At 41.2% G+C, this 16938-nt stretch overlaps 2 protein-coding genes across 2 annotated transcripts in view; both read right to left on the bottom strand.

Moving 5' to 3' along the window:
• Positions 1–2743, bottom strand: part of LOC100592845 (myomegalin-like) — a 69124-nt gene extending 66381 nt beyond the window's left edge. Inside the window, 2 exon segments of the mRNA XM_030823647.1 lie at positions 1788–1810; positions 2717–2743. Of these exon segments, the coding sequence (XP_030679507.1) occupies positions 1788–1810; positions 2717–2743 (50 nt within the window).
• A 421-nt stretch (positions 2744–3164) lies between these two features.
• Positions 3165–5785, bottom strand: LOC100587440 (protein FAM91A1-like). Its single transcript, XM_030824730.1, is given in 3 exon segments — positions 3165–3453; positions 3456–5587; positions 5715–5785. Coding segments are annotated over 3 exon segments (2409 nt in total). The 3' UTR covers positions 3165–3247.
• Between the last annotated feature and the right edge of the window lie 11153 nt (positions 5786–16938).

The raw sequence follows: 16938 nt of genomic DNA, 5'->3' as shown, positions 1-16938 counted from the left end.
ACTCATTTAAAGTTTGGTATTTTAAAATCCTTAAATACAAACTGTATTTGAAACAGTGAACACAAAAAAGAAACATGAATGGCAGAGAAAACTGAAAACATCAAGTAAAAGAAACCAGTATTCTGCCCCCCCAAAAAAATATAAAATCATCTGATTACATAATTTAAAAAAGAAATAAAGGAAATCAGATGATCATATTTTTTAATGATATAAAGTTGCATTTCTTCTAACCCATTTTAGATGTGAAATTGTACCATATTAAATTCTTTTTTTTTTTTTTTTGAGACAGAGTCTTGCTCTGTCACCCAGGCTGGAGTGCAGTGGTGCAATCTCGGCTCACTGCAAGCTCCACCTCTGAGGTTCACGCCATTCTCCTGCCTCAGCCTCCCGAGTAGCTGGGACTACAGGCACCTGCCACCACGCCCAGCTAATTTTTTGTATTTTTAGTAGAAACGGGGTTTCACCATATTAGCCAGGTTGGTCTTGATCTCCTGACCTCGCGATCTGCCCGCCTCGGCCTCCCAAAGTGCCGGGATTACAGGCACGAGCCACAGCGCCTGGCCATGTACCATATTAAATTCTATCTTTTTTGATATTTGTTCTTTTTTTCCTCTTGGTTTCTAAAGAATGTTTAAATTACATTAAGGAAGTGGGGAAAGAAAGAAAGGAACGCGGTAAAAAGCCAAATGAAATTAACTATTTGGAAAATAATTGGATATAAATTTTTCATGAGTCTTTTTTTGGCAAATAACAAACCCTGCATTTTAAATTTACCTTTTTGTTGAAATGGATCAATACTTGTAAGATTTAAGAGACTACATGAGTTAATGTATAAGTAAAATGAAGCCAAATTCACAAAGCAAAGCACAAACATCAGCTTTTCACATTTTCCTAAAAGCTCTAAAAATGCACTCTCCCTCCTTAAGAGTATGAGAGGTCTTCAGCTCGGAATCAGATGATTACTCTTGCCTCATTCAACACAAGAAACCAGAGGGAACCCCATGGTTTTTCAGTACTTTCCCTAAAATTCATGATCACTATTAGGTTCTATTTCCTCCTCCTTTATCTCTCAAAAGAAATATAGCAGCAAATCACTCCCATATTTTAAGCTTTGAATTCACCAACAACTGGGCTCACTGCCAAAAACTACAAATGTTCAATTCTTTGTGTTTTTTTGTTTTTTTTTTTGTTTGTTTTTGAGACGGAGTCTCGCTTTGTCGCCCAGGCTGGAGTGCAATGGCGCGATCTCGACTCACTGCAAGCTCCGCCCCCCGGGTTCACGCCATTCTCCTGCCTCAGCCTCCCGAGTATCTGGGACTGCAGGCGCCCGCCATAACGCCCGGCTAATTTTTTGTATATTTAGTAGAGACGGGGTTTCACCATGTTAGCCAGGATGGTCTCGATCTCCTGACCTCGTGATCCACCCGCCTCGGCCTCCCAAAGTGCTGGGATTACAGGCTTGAGCCACCGTGCCTGGCCCAAATGTTCAATTCTTTATTAATGTACATGTCATTACAATTGGTTTAGATAGTTAATATAGGAATAAATAAAATAACTACAGTTCTTTCAAACAAAGGAAATTAAAATGAGATTAAAGAGCCCTGATTTTAAAAAAGTAAAACTTTCAGCTGAAAAACTAAAAGTTATATACATACATACCTAATGGCACTAGGAATGTACAATATCTATTATTGGAAAAATAAGTGAGTGACTCACAGTCATAAGAAATTATTTAATATTAGTATTTTTTCTTCTATAGACAAACATAACATACACATGGTTTCTACCTTCTATAAGACAAAGTAGAAAACTAACAGTTACTACATTTACCTCAAACACAGCACTGACTGTGCCACAGATAACATGGTCCAAAATATTCATTTCTATAGATAGGCCATGGTAGTGGATGTATGGTTAAGTTTTAGGAAATGCATAGATTTCCAGAAGTAAGTATGTTAAATACACAAATATCTATAAATAACAAAAAGTTATCAGCAAAAACGCTTAGGTTATAACATTCCCAAACTTTCTAACATTTTAAGTGTTTTAGATATATGTTGTCTGACCAGTTTGTTTGGTTACAGTTTTAAACTAGCAAACCATTACCATATAAGAGGAGCTAAACTAAACTGTAACACTACACAAACTTCCCAAGGAAGGTAACTTGAAAAGTCTAAAAAGTGATTCCAATTATTCTAATTAACATTTGTGATGCTAAAAGAATCAATGACTCAAGAAACGCTTTGAAGTAATTCCATTTCCTTTATCATTTTCTAAAAAAAATTCACATAAATTTAAGATCCAGATTGCTTGAGTATGTCTTCAAAATAGGTTTACACTAAAGCATTCTGATCCAAAGACATAGTCTTAATGCTTCTAATATGTAATTCTAACTGAAAATCACAATCCTTGGTTTGAAAACATCAAAGCTAAGAAACAAAAAAATAAATCAGCATGAAAATGTGCAGCAGCTATAGCTACAAGAGTGGAAAATAAATTCTATTTTTTCCGTAAAGACTCTATGAAAATATAAAGCCCAAAGTCAGTGACAACAGAAATCCACATATAAATGGTGTTTAACAATAGAAAGTTTTCTAAAGCTTCTCATGAGATGTCAATGAATAATCATAATCTGAGTTAAGACCTTATAAATCAAGGTTAAGTTATACGTAACTATGCAGATTTACATACCTTCTACAATGTCCAACTGACATACATAATTTAGACACCCATAGGAATTCATAATGCCCTATCATATCATCTCTCAATACTGGATGTTTATTGCTTTATAGTTTTACTACTTTAAGTACCAAGACACGTTTTCAGAGGAAGAGTTCCATATCTTCCCTTGATCCCCAAAAATATAGGTAAGAAAATATAAAATTAAACAAGATTTATGTTTGATAAACCAGCATATAAAATTACCATTGAAATTTTCATAGTAATTGCTTATAAACATGACAGTCATCATAAAACCTATAAAGTATATACTTAGTTTTATTAAAGAAATGTAGATTGTCTCAAGGTAAAAAATACAGTGCTGGCTGCTAAAAGGCATGTTGTTGCAATAAGATGTGCAATAATGAGCAAAACTTCAGAAGACAAGAATATATTCCCCAAACTTTTAATATTAGTTAAGCAAGAATTGCTCCGCAGCAGCAGGATGCTTTTTAGTGGCTGACACTATAAAGCTAACGTTAAGAAAGAAAAAAGGCAGAAAGTGTGAGCAACAAATGGTGTAACCAAATTATTGCAAATGGAGATTAGCAATAAGAAGTGAGGAAGGTGACCATCTACTCCCTTCTCATAAGACACCATCATTAAATATCAAGTTTTTTGCAGGAAGTGGAATACCCATGTCAGCATACGATGACTGTGACAGCAAACTTGAAAAACTGGGCTCTGCGTGAATATCCAATGTTGAAGCACCTTCCTGGAATGAGTGAACAAATTAAGGACTTGCAGAGAGGGTTTTCTACTGGAATGTAAGAGGTTTGGAAGGCTCTCTTTTCTGCAAAGGCCATGTGTAGCAATTTTCCTACAAACTTTCCAGTTTAATTCAGAACTGAAAAGTGGAATTCCAAAGCACAGCTCAAGAGGAACCCAATCTGCTTCTGTTGTGGCACCAGAGGTTTGCTTTGTTGCTGAATCTATAGTTGCTTCCTCAATGACCATTTCAAATGACTCTGTATTCCCATTTACATCTGAGCCAGAAGCTAAATCAGGTTCTCCTCTCTCATCAGAAGCATCACTGAGTTTTCTATTTGCAAGTTGGCTGGAAGCATTCAACATGGTGACATATCCACAGAGATGCTGTAAGTCCACTCTGTTCCTTAGTATCTGCAATGCTTTATGAACACCCATATTGACACGAGTGAACTCTCCTTGTAGTTCTGTTTCATCAAATGGAAATGGGACATGGACTATTTCTCCTATCCCATGCAGACCATGCCCCTGAATTAAAACTGCAGAATGTGTTAAAGCATCATTCAACATCGTGAGCACATTTGAGGTAGGAACTACTCCAGGATCATGACCCCAAGATGTTATTAGCAATCGATCATAACTCTGAAATATTTCTGGCAGTTTTCGAGGTCTTGTACCTTTGGACAATAAAAGGGATGGTGGTCCTTGTCCAGTGATATGATAAATGTACAGTTTAAACCAGACAGAGCTGACTTCTGGGATAGCTGGTCCAATATGCTGAGGGGTGCAGCTCCTGACAGGCCGGATTTCATTGGTGAGGGGAGCCATGGAAACAAGCAGCATGTAATTTTTGTTTAGAACTCTGCTGCAAGTTGCAGGGTCCAGACCAAGAAGGCTTTCACAGTATAAGAGATCTAGAGAAAAACCACAATTGGGTTGGTCTGGCTGTGCAGTTTGCACAACTAGATCTTTGTTATGATGCAGAAATAGTATTGTGTTTCTCAGAGTAAGTGCATGATCAAAATATCTCTGTGCTTCTCCTTCACCAGTGCCCTGAACTGGTGAAAGATATCCCATCATTAAGAAGACAGTAAGAGTGGAGACAAACAGGAATGCGATGCGTTTCATGTGTCCTGTAGACAGACTCAGGCTGCTTACACTGGCTGTGTCAGCTGGATCTTCTTGACTATTTGTATTAGTATCAGTTACCAATGAAGCTTCTTGTACAGGACTCCTACCTTCCCCTCCATCCCATGACAAGAGCATCTTCTGTGGATCTAAGGTATTCTTTAATCTGTTTATGGATGGAGCATTCTTCCATGATGAATGAAGTTGTCCCTTCTTATGGGCAAAGCCTGATCAGCAATACATTGAAACAGCATTCTTAACCAGGGATAAGTCAATCTCAAGGACATTTGCAAGCTCTGCCACATTTGTGTGCTCATCTATTGAAACAAATATCTTACAGAGTAGAGTTTCAAAATAATCACCTTGCACTCGATTCATTGCAAAACCTTCAAGAAGTGGAACTGCTATACAACTGTCATCAGATATTGGTACATCCAGATAAATAAATCCTTTGTTATACAAACTATGTACTGCATTGTAATCTAGTGACCCAGAGAGTTGAGGACCTGAATCGATGATCTTATCAATAGCATATTTCTCAGGCAAAGTGCATATCTTGATGTCATCTTCTGTGATATATCCAGCCTGCACCACCCACCACACCTCTATGGCAATTTCCACTGGCTTTATTGGTAGAAGATCACGGGCTATTTTCCTTCTGAAGAATTTTTTTGATGATCTACACTGATTCATAAGATCAATATACTGGTTTCTTCCTATGCCAAGAAGCCTTAGACGGTCAGCAGCAGTAAAATTGAGCAATGAATCATAACTTTTCTCACTGTTCATAATATTCTCCATAATCCCAGTATAATATGAAAATGGTGTTATCCTCAAGCCCTTCTCCATAATATCTGATAGATGGTAGGGGTACAGCATGAGATGATCTCGGCTGTACTTTAGCAGTTCCTCATAGTGTCTGCATTCATCTTTCTTGACATGTTTAACTAAGTTATTTCTGTATCATAACTGATTGCAGATACTGTACAGGACAACCTGCTTTTCATAGTCTCTCTGTGAATTTCCAAGACGACTGGGATTTCCTTCCTCCTCTGCCACCCTGAACAGCAAGACCAATACTTCCTGTGTTTCCTCCTCTTCAGCCTACTTGTGAAGACAAGGATGAAGACCTCCATGATGAGCCATCTCCACTTAATGACTGCCTCATGTTGGCCGGCAACTTGTTCCAGGAGTAGTTGTGCTGGATGTGGAACTCCACGTCTATGTTCATGATGCCGCGGACAGGGCCGGCAGCTGGGGCTGTGACCACGACCCACACTACACCTCCCACCTGCCCACCCGCAGCCCGGCGCCTCACACTGCCCAATGGCCTGGGCTCCCGACAGTTCAGCGCGGCCTGGGGCCAACCGAGCATTAGAGCATCAGCGATGGGAGGCTGGGTCGCCTGAGCAGCTCGGAAGGCCCTTTTTAACTTTAGACCTTCTGTTTGATGAGAGACACATAGATTATCAACTTAGGCCAGGTTCAAAAGGCCCTTCAATCCTATGGAAATGAAACCTAACCTCCTCCCACAAGGGAAAGGATTAACTCCCCCATTCAACAAGGAGATTTAGTCTTACTAAAAACTTAGAAAGAAGGATCCCCCCAAGAATCAATTACAACCAAAATGGAAAGGGCCCCTATCAGGCATTATTAAGCATCACCACTGCTGTTAAACTTCAAAGTTAATTTTTTTTTTTTTTTTTTAGATGAAGTCTTGCTCTGTCACCCAGGCTGGAGTGCAATGGCTCGATCTCAGCTCACTGCAACCTCCACCTTCTGGGTTCAAGCAATCCTCCTGCCTCAGCCTCCTGAGTAGCTGGGATTACAGGCACATGCTGCCATGCACGGCTAATTTATTTTTTATTTTTTTATTAATATGTTTTTTCTATTTTTAGTAGAGATGAGATTTTACCATGTTGGCCAGGCTGGTCTCGAACTCCTGACATTGTGAGATGCCCTTCTCAGCCTCCCAAAGTGCTGGGACTACAGACATGAGCCACTGTGTTCAGCCTCAAAGATTCTTATGAGTTGTCACAGATGCAAGAGAAAGATGCCACGACCTATGCTTGCAAACTCCCAGAAGACTTAAAGCTATTGTTTTGCAAATGCACAGGTAAGTATTAATACCATGATGCTGTGGATGAGCATGAAAGTTTTTCTCTTACTCCTAATTATAATGTTTTCTCTCTTACCGCTTTGCCCTGCTGATGGAATTCAGTAAAGGAATCTCTACCAGCAGACCCTTGGTTTTTACCCTTCCTAGGACCTTTAACAGATATCTTGTTATTACTAATCTTTGCTCCTTGCTTGTTTAACCTCCTTATAAAGTTTGTGTCTTCTAGATCACAATAATTCCTTGTAAAGATGATGCTGGCATGTGCTCACTCATAGGTGGGAATTGAACAATGAGAACACATGGACACAGGAAGGGGAACATCACACACCAGGGACTGTTGTGGGGTGGGAGGAGAGGGGAGGGATAGCATTAGGAGATATACCTAATGCTAAATGACTAGTTAATGGGTGCAGTACACCAACGGGGCACAGGTATACATATGTAACAAACCTCCACATTATGCACATGTACCCTAAAACTTAAAGTATAATAATAATAAAATTAAAAAATAAATAAATAAATAAAAAGCAAAAGAGAAAAAAAAAATGTGATGCTGGCACAAGGCTTTCAACACATCCCCTCTTCTGACCCAGAAAAAAAAGACATCTTGCCTTTGGGCCTTTTAGAACAGGTATCCAGAGATTTTACTTCTCCAATGCTAGGCAGGGTCTATGCCCATAACATCAGCAGGAAGCAGTTACAGAAGATGAACCTCCACCCTTCTGCAAGCCCCTTAAGATTAAGGAGGTGTATATAATCTCTGATGGGGAAATGAGGTAGGAGACCAGAAGGACTTATTTTCCAGTCACAACCCCATTGAACAGAGCAGAATCTGGTCAAAACAGGGTGCAGTGGAGAAGCCTGCTGAAACCAGCAGATGATGATGAAAGTGACCTCTAGTTGCCCTCACTGCTTATGAGCATAAAGACACTACCACTGGGACCATGGCCAGTTTACAAATGTCATGGCAACACACCTTGGCAATGGCCTGGAAGTTACTTTATATGGTTCTGGAAACTCCCTGCCCCTTTTCCAGAGAGTTCTGAATAACCTACCTCTTAATTTGCATGCAATTAAAAGTGGGTCTAAATACAACTAGCTAGCAGCCCACAGGCACCAACTCTGGGCACACTGCCTATGGGTTAGCCCTGCTCTACAAGAAGCAGCACCAGTTCAATAAAAGTTGCCTTCTGTCACCAGCGGCTTATCCTTGAATCTTTCCTTGGCAAACCCAAGGAGACTACAGTCTGGGAGAAATTTGCCAGGCTACAAACCAGTTTTGGGGCTTGCCTGCCCTGCATCACTATCATTGTTACCTTGGGTTTCCCAGGAATGTACATGTGTGAGACTGCTGCCCTGCTTATAGATCTGTTTCCCTGCAAGGAAACAGGAATACCTTGCCTGCGACTTCCAGAGTTGGAGATACATGTAGTAGTTCACTACTGAGTGCTAACATTTAATTTTGGAATCAAGTGATGCAATCAGACTGGTTGCTATCATTCTGTGGTATACATGTAGTGAACACATTTGTGACAGAGTTTCCTGCTTTTAGCTGGAGCAAGAAAGTTTTATAATTGTGATTTGTACAAAAAATTATAGGCAAGAGAATGTGTGTAAAATAAACTTTATTGTCAGAGGTGTCTAAATGCTCATCCTTCAAGGAAAACGGACATATGCTGAAGAGCTGATAAACAGTCTACAGCAGTGTTATTCTAACTTAATCTTCATTCCAAGTCCTTGCCATTTTCCTCTAGCTGCTGTGGACTCCAGTTATATATAGGTTGGGGGGAAGGGATTATATATGGATCTAGGCATCACTGTCTCTTGGGCAGTTATCACATTTGCAGGCGGAAGGATGTGATTTCTACAGTCAAACTATCCATTTGGAATATAAATCTGGAGTGGCTGTAAAATTTGCTTCTCAGAGATGGAGCTTTCAGATTTGGACTTTCAATTGTTCTGTTGTTTTAGTTTTTCTCATCAACTGGGGAACTGTTTGTGACTAAGCTTTGTTAAAAGTAGCGAAGAGCTTTTCATAGTTCCAACATTAGTTGTTACCTGAAACAAACAAAAACACACACACATACAATGAAACAATCATCTTTGGTGAGGTCTTGCTGATACCTAACTGAGGCTGGAGTGAGAGCTAAGCGGTGATACAGGCCAGGTGCAAACTGAGTGCAGCTAAGTGGATAATCTCTGGTAGTGAACCACAGTCTAGAAGAAGATAGTAATAATAGGTGGAAAAGAAAGTCTCCTGAAATGAACTAGCTGGCCTGTGGTGAAGGACACAGGACCCCAGCCACCTTATGATTCTAAAAGCCTTGCTCAAAGCCACTGCAGATGAGTTAGCTAGTTCTCTACCACCTCCTCAGCATCAACTGACTCTCTGTAATACTCTTCTGGAGAGAGATAAAGATCTTTCACACCTCCCAGGAAGGGATTTGCTTAGCCTCAAATGTGCACATTCAGAAATAGCTTGTCATAAGAAAGAGAGGATAGTTTGCAGAGAAATAACCCGCCTAAGTCCACATCCTATTCCTTTTAAATAAGAGAGTGGTGCCAAGGGAAGAGCCCTAGAATGTCAAAGCCAACAGGGTGCTCAGATACCACCCAAGTACAGTTCCATCTTTGGCCATAAGGAGACAATGGTGTCAAGAGGCTAAGGACACATGATGTGTAGGCGAAAAACCTGGGATGAGAATCGAGGCCTCAAACTTTTTCCACTACATCACAGAGTTTAGGAGCAGTTAGAGAGAAGGCTTCAATCTGGAGAACAGTAACAGGCTCCAGAGATTATTGGGTCATGGTGGCTGGGACAGAAATAAGGATTCATAGAAAGATGTTTATAGTCAATATTCTTTTACAGTTAATCTTCTTTTGGGATTTTGCTTGATAAAAAGGCTGAGCATAAGTGAAAAAATTTTTTTTCTTTTTTTCTTTCTTTCTTTCTTTTTTTGAGACAGTTTCACTCTTCTTGCCCAAGCTGGAGTGCAATGGTGCAATCTCAGCTCACCACAACCTCCACCCCCAGGGTTCAAGCAATTCTCCTGCCTCAGCCTCCCAAGTACCTGTCATTACAGGCATGCACCACCACGCCCAGCTAATTTTTTTTTTTTTTTAGTAGAGATGGGGTTCCTCCATGTTGGTCAGGCTGGTCTCAAACTCCCGACCTCAGGTGAACCTCCCAAAATGCTGGGATTACAGGTGCAAGCCACCACACCTGGCCAAAAGTAAAAATTTTCTAATTGCAATTCTGAACAACTTATGGGGTGTGAAATCAACATAGTGGACTGCTTACTACTACAGGCTTTATTTAAACACTGGTAAGATGGATTACACACAGTAAAAGATTTTTTTAAAACTGATCACAAAGAATTGTATATTTCTCACTGCGTCTTGTGGTCAGAAAAGTTTGAGAAACTGCTCTACATAGGCAAATTATAGGTTCAATCTATCCATCTACCTCTTTTTCTCTTCTCTTTTTTCCATGCTATGCAAACAAAACCATGGAGAGAGGAAGGCAAATTCCATCAATGGGTGGGGTTAAGCCTTTTCTATGAGGTAGCTGCACATTTGGGACACTTCTATGCTGGTGACTTGAGATTCTAATAGATAGATGGTCCTTTTCATCTCTAGCCACATGTGAAAATTACTTGGGAGCTTTTTAGGACTACTAGTGGCTTCCACCCACCTGGAAGCATTTAAATCAGAATCTCTATGTGTAGAGTCCAGGCACTTGCGTTACTTAAAACCTCACCAGGCTTTATAATATGACAGAATGGTTTAAAGCTACTGAGTAGACCCACCCTATTTCCCACCATTCTCTTTGTTTCTCTTTCACCATAGGCTTCTTTCCCATGAGAAAATAAAGATTTTAGTCTCTCTTTTCACAGTCTGAATTAAATCACTATCTTTCTCAATTGGATTTCCAAGGCAAAGATTTCTTTCCATTTATCTATCTGGAGTTTTACAAAGTTGGCCTCTGGATTCCCTTTTCCCAAAGCTAATTCACCACAAAGGCACCCCGCAAGTAGAAGACCTGGACTTTCATATGCCTGCACCTGTCAATCATGGGTAAATACTTTGCAGGCAGGGTTGCTGGGTGCTGTGGGATTAACATAAACTCCAAGGTATTGCCAGCTCTGAGCCTCAGGCAAGCTTGTGACTAAGTGACTCCAGTAGTCTGAGGACAGTCCTTACTCAGAAGGGTTTTTGGAAGCAAAAGCAAACATAGGCATGAAAGGGTAAAAAAAAAAAAAAATCCCATATGATCTTGGCTTATACCTAACAGAACCTGTGCAAGAATGGATATTAAGGTGGGTATTGTGCACAGCAGAGCTTAGTAAATACCAAGTCTGGAGTTTAAGGGATAGGCTGAAGAGATTTTACAGGTTTGTAAACATTTTTGCCAATGTGAACATACTTTTGTTTGCGTTTGGTTTTTTTCCTCAGTGGTAAAAGCTAGGCACAATAAAGTAGCTAGGATATTATAGTTTCAGTCAATAAACTTGTATTTTGCCAAGCACCAAGATGAACTATGATGATTTCAATTTTTTAGTACTTTATTTTCATCGGTATGAAAATTAGGACTTTTGCTTCTTTTTTGACTTATGGCATCTTTTTGGTTTTCACATTTTCTCAAAGACCAGTAACTTAGAATCTAAATTATGATTGCTTATTCTGTCGGCACTGTAGGGGGAAGTTGATTTAATCTTGACAAAATGTGTTCAACTAAAATAATTGTTTTCTTTCTTCCTTCTTTCTTTTTTTTTTTTTTTTCTTGAGATGAAGTCTTGCTCTGTCACCCAGGCTAGAGTGCAGTGGCTCAATCTTGGGTCACTGCAACCTCCACCTCTGGGGTTGAAATGATTCTCCTGCCTCAGTCTCCCGAGTAGCTGGGAATACAGGTGCATGCCACCACACCCAGATAATTTTTGTATTTTTAGTAGAGACGGGGTTTCATCATGTTGCTCTCTTATATCTTTTCACCTTTTAAATTTGTCCTTCTCTTCTCCAATTTGCAATAGTGGAGTGTGGCTTGCACCAAAATACTATATTTCTCAGAAGTACTTATTCCCAGACCCTGGCAGTCTTGGGGCCTGGAGGGGGTGTGTCTAGAAAGCAGCCCTCTCAAAGTTGAGAATAACCATGAGAATTGTGGGTTACGAGGTTTTGAGCAGTTCTGGCTTCCCCATCCTCTTTTGTTTCTACAGTGGAGTGTGACAAGACAAGGGACCCATCTGAGAGTGACTTCATATTGTGCCCTTTCACCACTTACCTCTGGAAATTTGATTCAGGCAAGTCGGGGGAGTCTCTGGTATTCTCTGAGAACTGTTTTCATTATACAGCTGGACAATGGAATCTATGATGTGCCTGTAGAGGTTAGAGGTGCATCCTCTTCCAGGAAATAATTAAAATTTAGGCAAATTATACATATTTGCTTAAGATAATGCTTTCTGCACATTTGATGTTCTTCCTCTCTATCTTAACCTAGGGAGAAAACCGTGGGGACTCAGGGCAGGAACTTTAGTGTGATGGGGCAGAAGCTTAATTTTCACATAATTCTCAACAAAAGCCAGCACATCACGTGTATTATCATGTCCAATGGCTGCAATATGAAGGAGGCTTTTCCGAAATAGTTGCTGCTTTGGTATGGGAAGGGACTTGGTTACGGTTCTTCTGGCCCAGCAAAATGTTATGAAATGATGGCCTCTGTGTGAGAGCAATCTAAGAGGACAGGGGTTGGAGAGAACCACCTTGGATGGTAGAATGAAGAGTAATCAAGACATAAGGGAAGTTGATGAGGATGGCAGCAGAGGAGACTCTCATTCTGCTACATGAGGTGCTCAGAAACCTGGGTTCTACTGAATGCCAATCACATAAGAAGCAGAGAGACAGCAGGCAGTGTACAGCAGCAGACAGAAGACGGAAGACAGCCTAGGAATCACAAGAATGATTTTAGAGGTAGATACCACTAAGATGGAGGCAAATCTCTAAGCCTATTTATTTACCTATAAATAGGAATGATAGTAGCTGCCCTACCTCTCTAGCTGGGACATTTGTAATGAATAAGTGAAGTAAAGTATGTCAAAGTGCTTGAGATCTATAGGACTGCCCCAATCACATGCCTTTAGAAAAATACGTATTGCCAGAAGCAGGCCGACTTGGGCCTCTCCTACCATTTTCTTCGTCAAAGCTGCTGAGATGACGTTCCAGCTTTTCTTTTAGGCAATTGTTGATGAAAAGGGTTTCCTTCAGGTGCTACCGCTGGCTATGGATCTCATCTTCTGCAGCCATTCCACCAGGACATGGAATGAGATGGGAAATGAAGAATGCCGATCAATAAAGGGGTATTCAGGGGCCTCTCATCAAGATCCCTGCGTTTCACCATTCTTTTGCCAACTTCATCTTCTCATCAGGGAACATAAGGCAACTTTCTTTAAGAGCTTTTAAAGTTTCAAACAAAGCATGGCCAAGTGCTAAGCAAACTCCACAGGGATGCCTCCCACATGGAGATATGGGAAGTATAAGGCAGGTTGACAGGAGGTGGGAAAACACTGAAGGTCTCTGAGTAGGGCTTTTCTAGCACTAGGAAAGGTATGACCACCACTTGAGATGACTTATAGGTACTAGGGAATATCTTCCTCTCTACAAAATATCTCTCCTGAGCATCTTTTTTTGTTGTTGTTGTTTTTTGACAGAGTCTCATTTTGTCACCCAAGTTGGAGTGCAGAGGCACCATCTTGGCTCACTGCAACCTCCGCCTCCCAGGTTCAAAGGATTCTTATGCCTCAGTCTCCTGAGTGGCTAAGACTACAGGTGTGCACCACTAAGCTTGGCAAATTTTTGCATTTTTAGTACAGATGGGGTTTCAGTATGTTGGCCTGTCTGGTCTCAAACTCCTGACCTCAAGTGATCCACCCACCTAGGCCTCCCAGAGGGCTGGAATCATAGGTGTGAGCCACCATGCCTGGCCCTGAACATAAAGACCTTCTTCTGCACCTTATTGTGAAATTGGAAAGAGAAATAAGGATGCCTTTGTCAGAGGATGGTATGAGTAATAAAAGCCACATACTTACACCCATCACTGACAAAATGACAAGCCAATATGGTTTATGTGACTATGAAAGCTCAATGAATGAATTAATATAATCTCTCTCTATTGCATAGAAGAGTATATAAAGCATATAGTTTCCAAACAATCCAAACATTTGCCCCCAAAGTAAAGTCAAACATTCAAGTAAGGGAGAGGAGATATAGGTCAAGGTTTTAATCTATACTCACACCAGTGAGGCTACCAACACATAGGGCTCTTATATATACTAATGAAGCTACAATAGCTAGCATGGAGTTATTCTGGGAAGAGGGCATGCTGGCGGCATTGCTGTTAGATTCAGACTTTTCTCCAGCAGATAGCCTTGTTGTTTATTTAGACTGAATTACAACATTGAGACTAAACTGACAGAGATCTTAAAAATACCTTGGTGCTGTACAAAGATTGAGAACCCTGGCTATTTACCAATGGGTTGCCAAGATCAAAGTCTTGTCTTTATGGAAATCCCGATATTCTAGTAGTCAGATGGAACCTTATGGGAAAGCAAGCACCTGAGGGGACATGGAGACTGGAGCTTGAAACCCAGGAACCATTATAATTGCTCCTCCAAACATATGGACAAGCCTGCCAACATTTTTGGGATGGCTAGAACAGCTTGGGAAAACAGTTCAGGAGCTATAATTATCAAGAATATTTCAGGGGGGGTGGAGCCAAGATGGCCAAATAGGAACAGTTCCGGTCTACAGCTCCCAGTGTGAGCGGCACAGAAGACGGGGGATTTCTGCATTTCCGTTTGAGGTACCAGGTTCATCTCACTAGGGAGTGCCAAACAGTGGGTGCAGGACAGTCGGTGCAGTGCACTGTGTGCGAGCCAAAGCAGCGCAAGGCATTGCCTCACTCGGGAAGTGCAAGGGGTTATGGAGTTCCCTTTCCTAGTCAAAGAAAGGGGTAACAGATGGCACCTGGAAAATTGGGTCAGTCCCACCCTAATACTGCGCTTTTCCAATGGGCTTGGAAAATGGCACACCAGGAGATTGTGTCCCGCACCTGGCTTGGAGGGTCCTATGCCCACGGAATCTCGCTCATTTCTAGCACAGCAGTCTGAGATCAAACTGCAAGGCAGCAGCCAGGCTGGGGAAGGGGCGCCCGCCATTGCCCAGGCTTGCTTAGGTAAACAAAGCAGCCAGGAAGCTCGAACCGGGTGGAGCCCACCACATTTCAAGGAGGCCTGCCTGCCTCTGTAGGCTCCTCCTCTGGGGGCAGGGCACAGACAAACAAAAATTCAGCAGGAACCTCTGCAGACTTAAATGTCCCTGTCTGACAGCTTTGAAGAGAGTAGTGGTTCTCCCAGCACGCAACTGGAGATCTGAGAATGGACAGACTGCCTCCTAAAGTGGGTCCCTGACCCCCCAGCAGCCTAACTGGGGGGCACCCCCCAGTAGAGACAGACTGACACCTCACTCGGCCAGGTACTCCTCTGAGACAAAACTTCCAGAGGAACTATCAGACAGCTGAATTTGTGGTCTCATGAAAATCCACTGTTCTGCAGCCACCGCTGCTGACACTCAGCCAAACAGGGTCTGGAGTGGACCTCTAGCAAACTCCAACAGACCTGCAGCTGAGGGTCCTGTCTGGTAGAAGGAAAACTAACAAACAGAAAGGACATCCACACCAAAAACCCATTTGTACATCACCATCATCAAAGACTAAAAGTACATAAAATCACAAAGATGGGGAAAAAACACAGCAGAAAACCTGGAAACTCTAAAAAGCAGAGTACCTCTCCTCCTCCCAATGAATGCAGTTCCTCACCAGCAATGGAACAAAGCTGGATGGAGAATGACTTTGACGAGTTCAGAGAAGAAGGCTTCAGACGATCAAACTACTCCGAGCTATGGGAGGAAATTCAAAACAATAGCAAAGAAGTTAAAAACTTTGAAAAAAAAATTAGATGAATGGATAACTAGAATAACCAATGGAAAGAAGGGCTTAAAGGAGCTGATGGAGCTGAAAGCCAAGTTTCGAGAACTATGCGAGGATTGCAGAAGCCTCGGGAGCTGATGCGATCAACTGGAAGAAAGGGTATCAGTGATGGAAGACGAAATGAATGAAATGAAGTGAGAAGGGAAGTTTAGAGAAAAAAGAATAAAAAGAAATGAACAAAGCCTCCAAGAAATTTGGGACTATGTGAAAAGACCAAATCTACGTCTGATTGGTGGACCTGAAAATGACGGGGAGAATGGAACCAAGTTGGAAAACACTCTGCAAGATATTATCCAGGAGAACTTCCCCAATCTAGCAAGGCAGGCCAACATTCAGATTCAGGAAATACAGAGAACACCACAAAGATACTCCTCGAGAAGAGCAACTCCAAGACACATAATTGTCAGATTCACCAAAGTTGAAATGAAGGAAAAAATGTTAAGGGCAGCCAGAGAGAAAGGTCGGGTTACCCACAAAGAGAAGCTCATCAGACTAAAAGCTGATCTCTCGGCAGAAACTCTACAAGCCAGAAGAGAGTGGGGGCCAATATTCAACATTCTTAAAGAAAAGAATTTTCAAGCAGAATTTCATATCCAGCCAAACTAAGCTTAATAAGTGAAGGAGAAATAAAATACTTTACAGACAAGCAAATGCTGAGTGATTTTGTCACCACCAGGCCTGCCCTAAAAGAGCTCCTGAAGGAAGCACTAAACATGGAAAGGAACAACCGGTACCAGCCACTGCAAAAACATGCCAAATTGTAAAGACAATCAAGGCTAGGAAGAAACTGCATCAACTAACGAGCAAAATAACCAACTAACATCATAATGACAGGATCAAATTCACACATAACAATATTAACTTTAAATGTAAATGGGCTAAATGCTCCAATTAAAAGACACAGACTGGCAAACTGGATAAGGAGTCAAGACCCATCAGGGTGCTGTATTCAGGAAACGCATCTCATGTGCAGAGACACATATAGACTCAAAATAAAGGGATGGAGGAAGATCTACCAAGCAAATGGAAAACAAAAAAAGGCAGGGGTTGCAATCCTAGTCTCTGATAAAATAGACTTTAAACCAACAAAGATCAAAAGAGACAAAGAAGGCCATTACATAATGGTAAAGGGATCAATTCAACAAGAAGAGCTAACTATCCTAAATATGTATGCACCCAACACAGAAGCACCCAGATTCATAAAGCAAGTCCTGAGTGACCTACA

Source organism: Nomascus leucogenys, chromosome 12 (assembly GCF_006542625.1).
Source record: "Nomascus leucogenys isolate Asia chromosome 12, Asia_NLE_v1, whole genome shotgun sequence".
Lineage (NCBI taxonomy): Eukaryota > Metazoa > Chordata > Mammalia > Primates > Hylobatidae > Nomascus > Nomascus leucogenys.
Note: the sequence above shows the minus strand (reverse complement) of the source record. Positions and strands in the feature narration are given on the sequence as shown.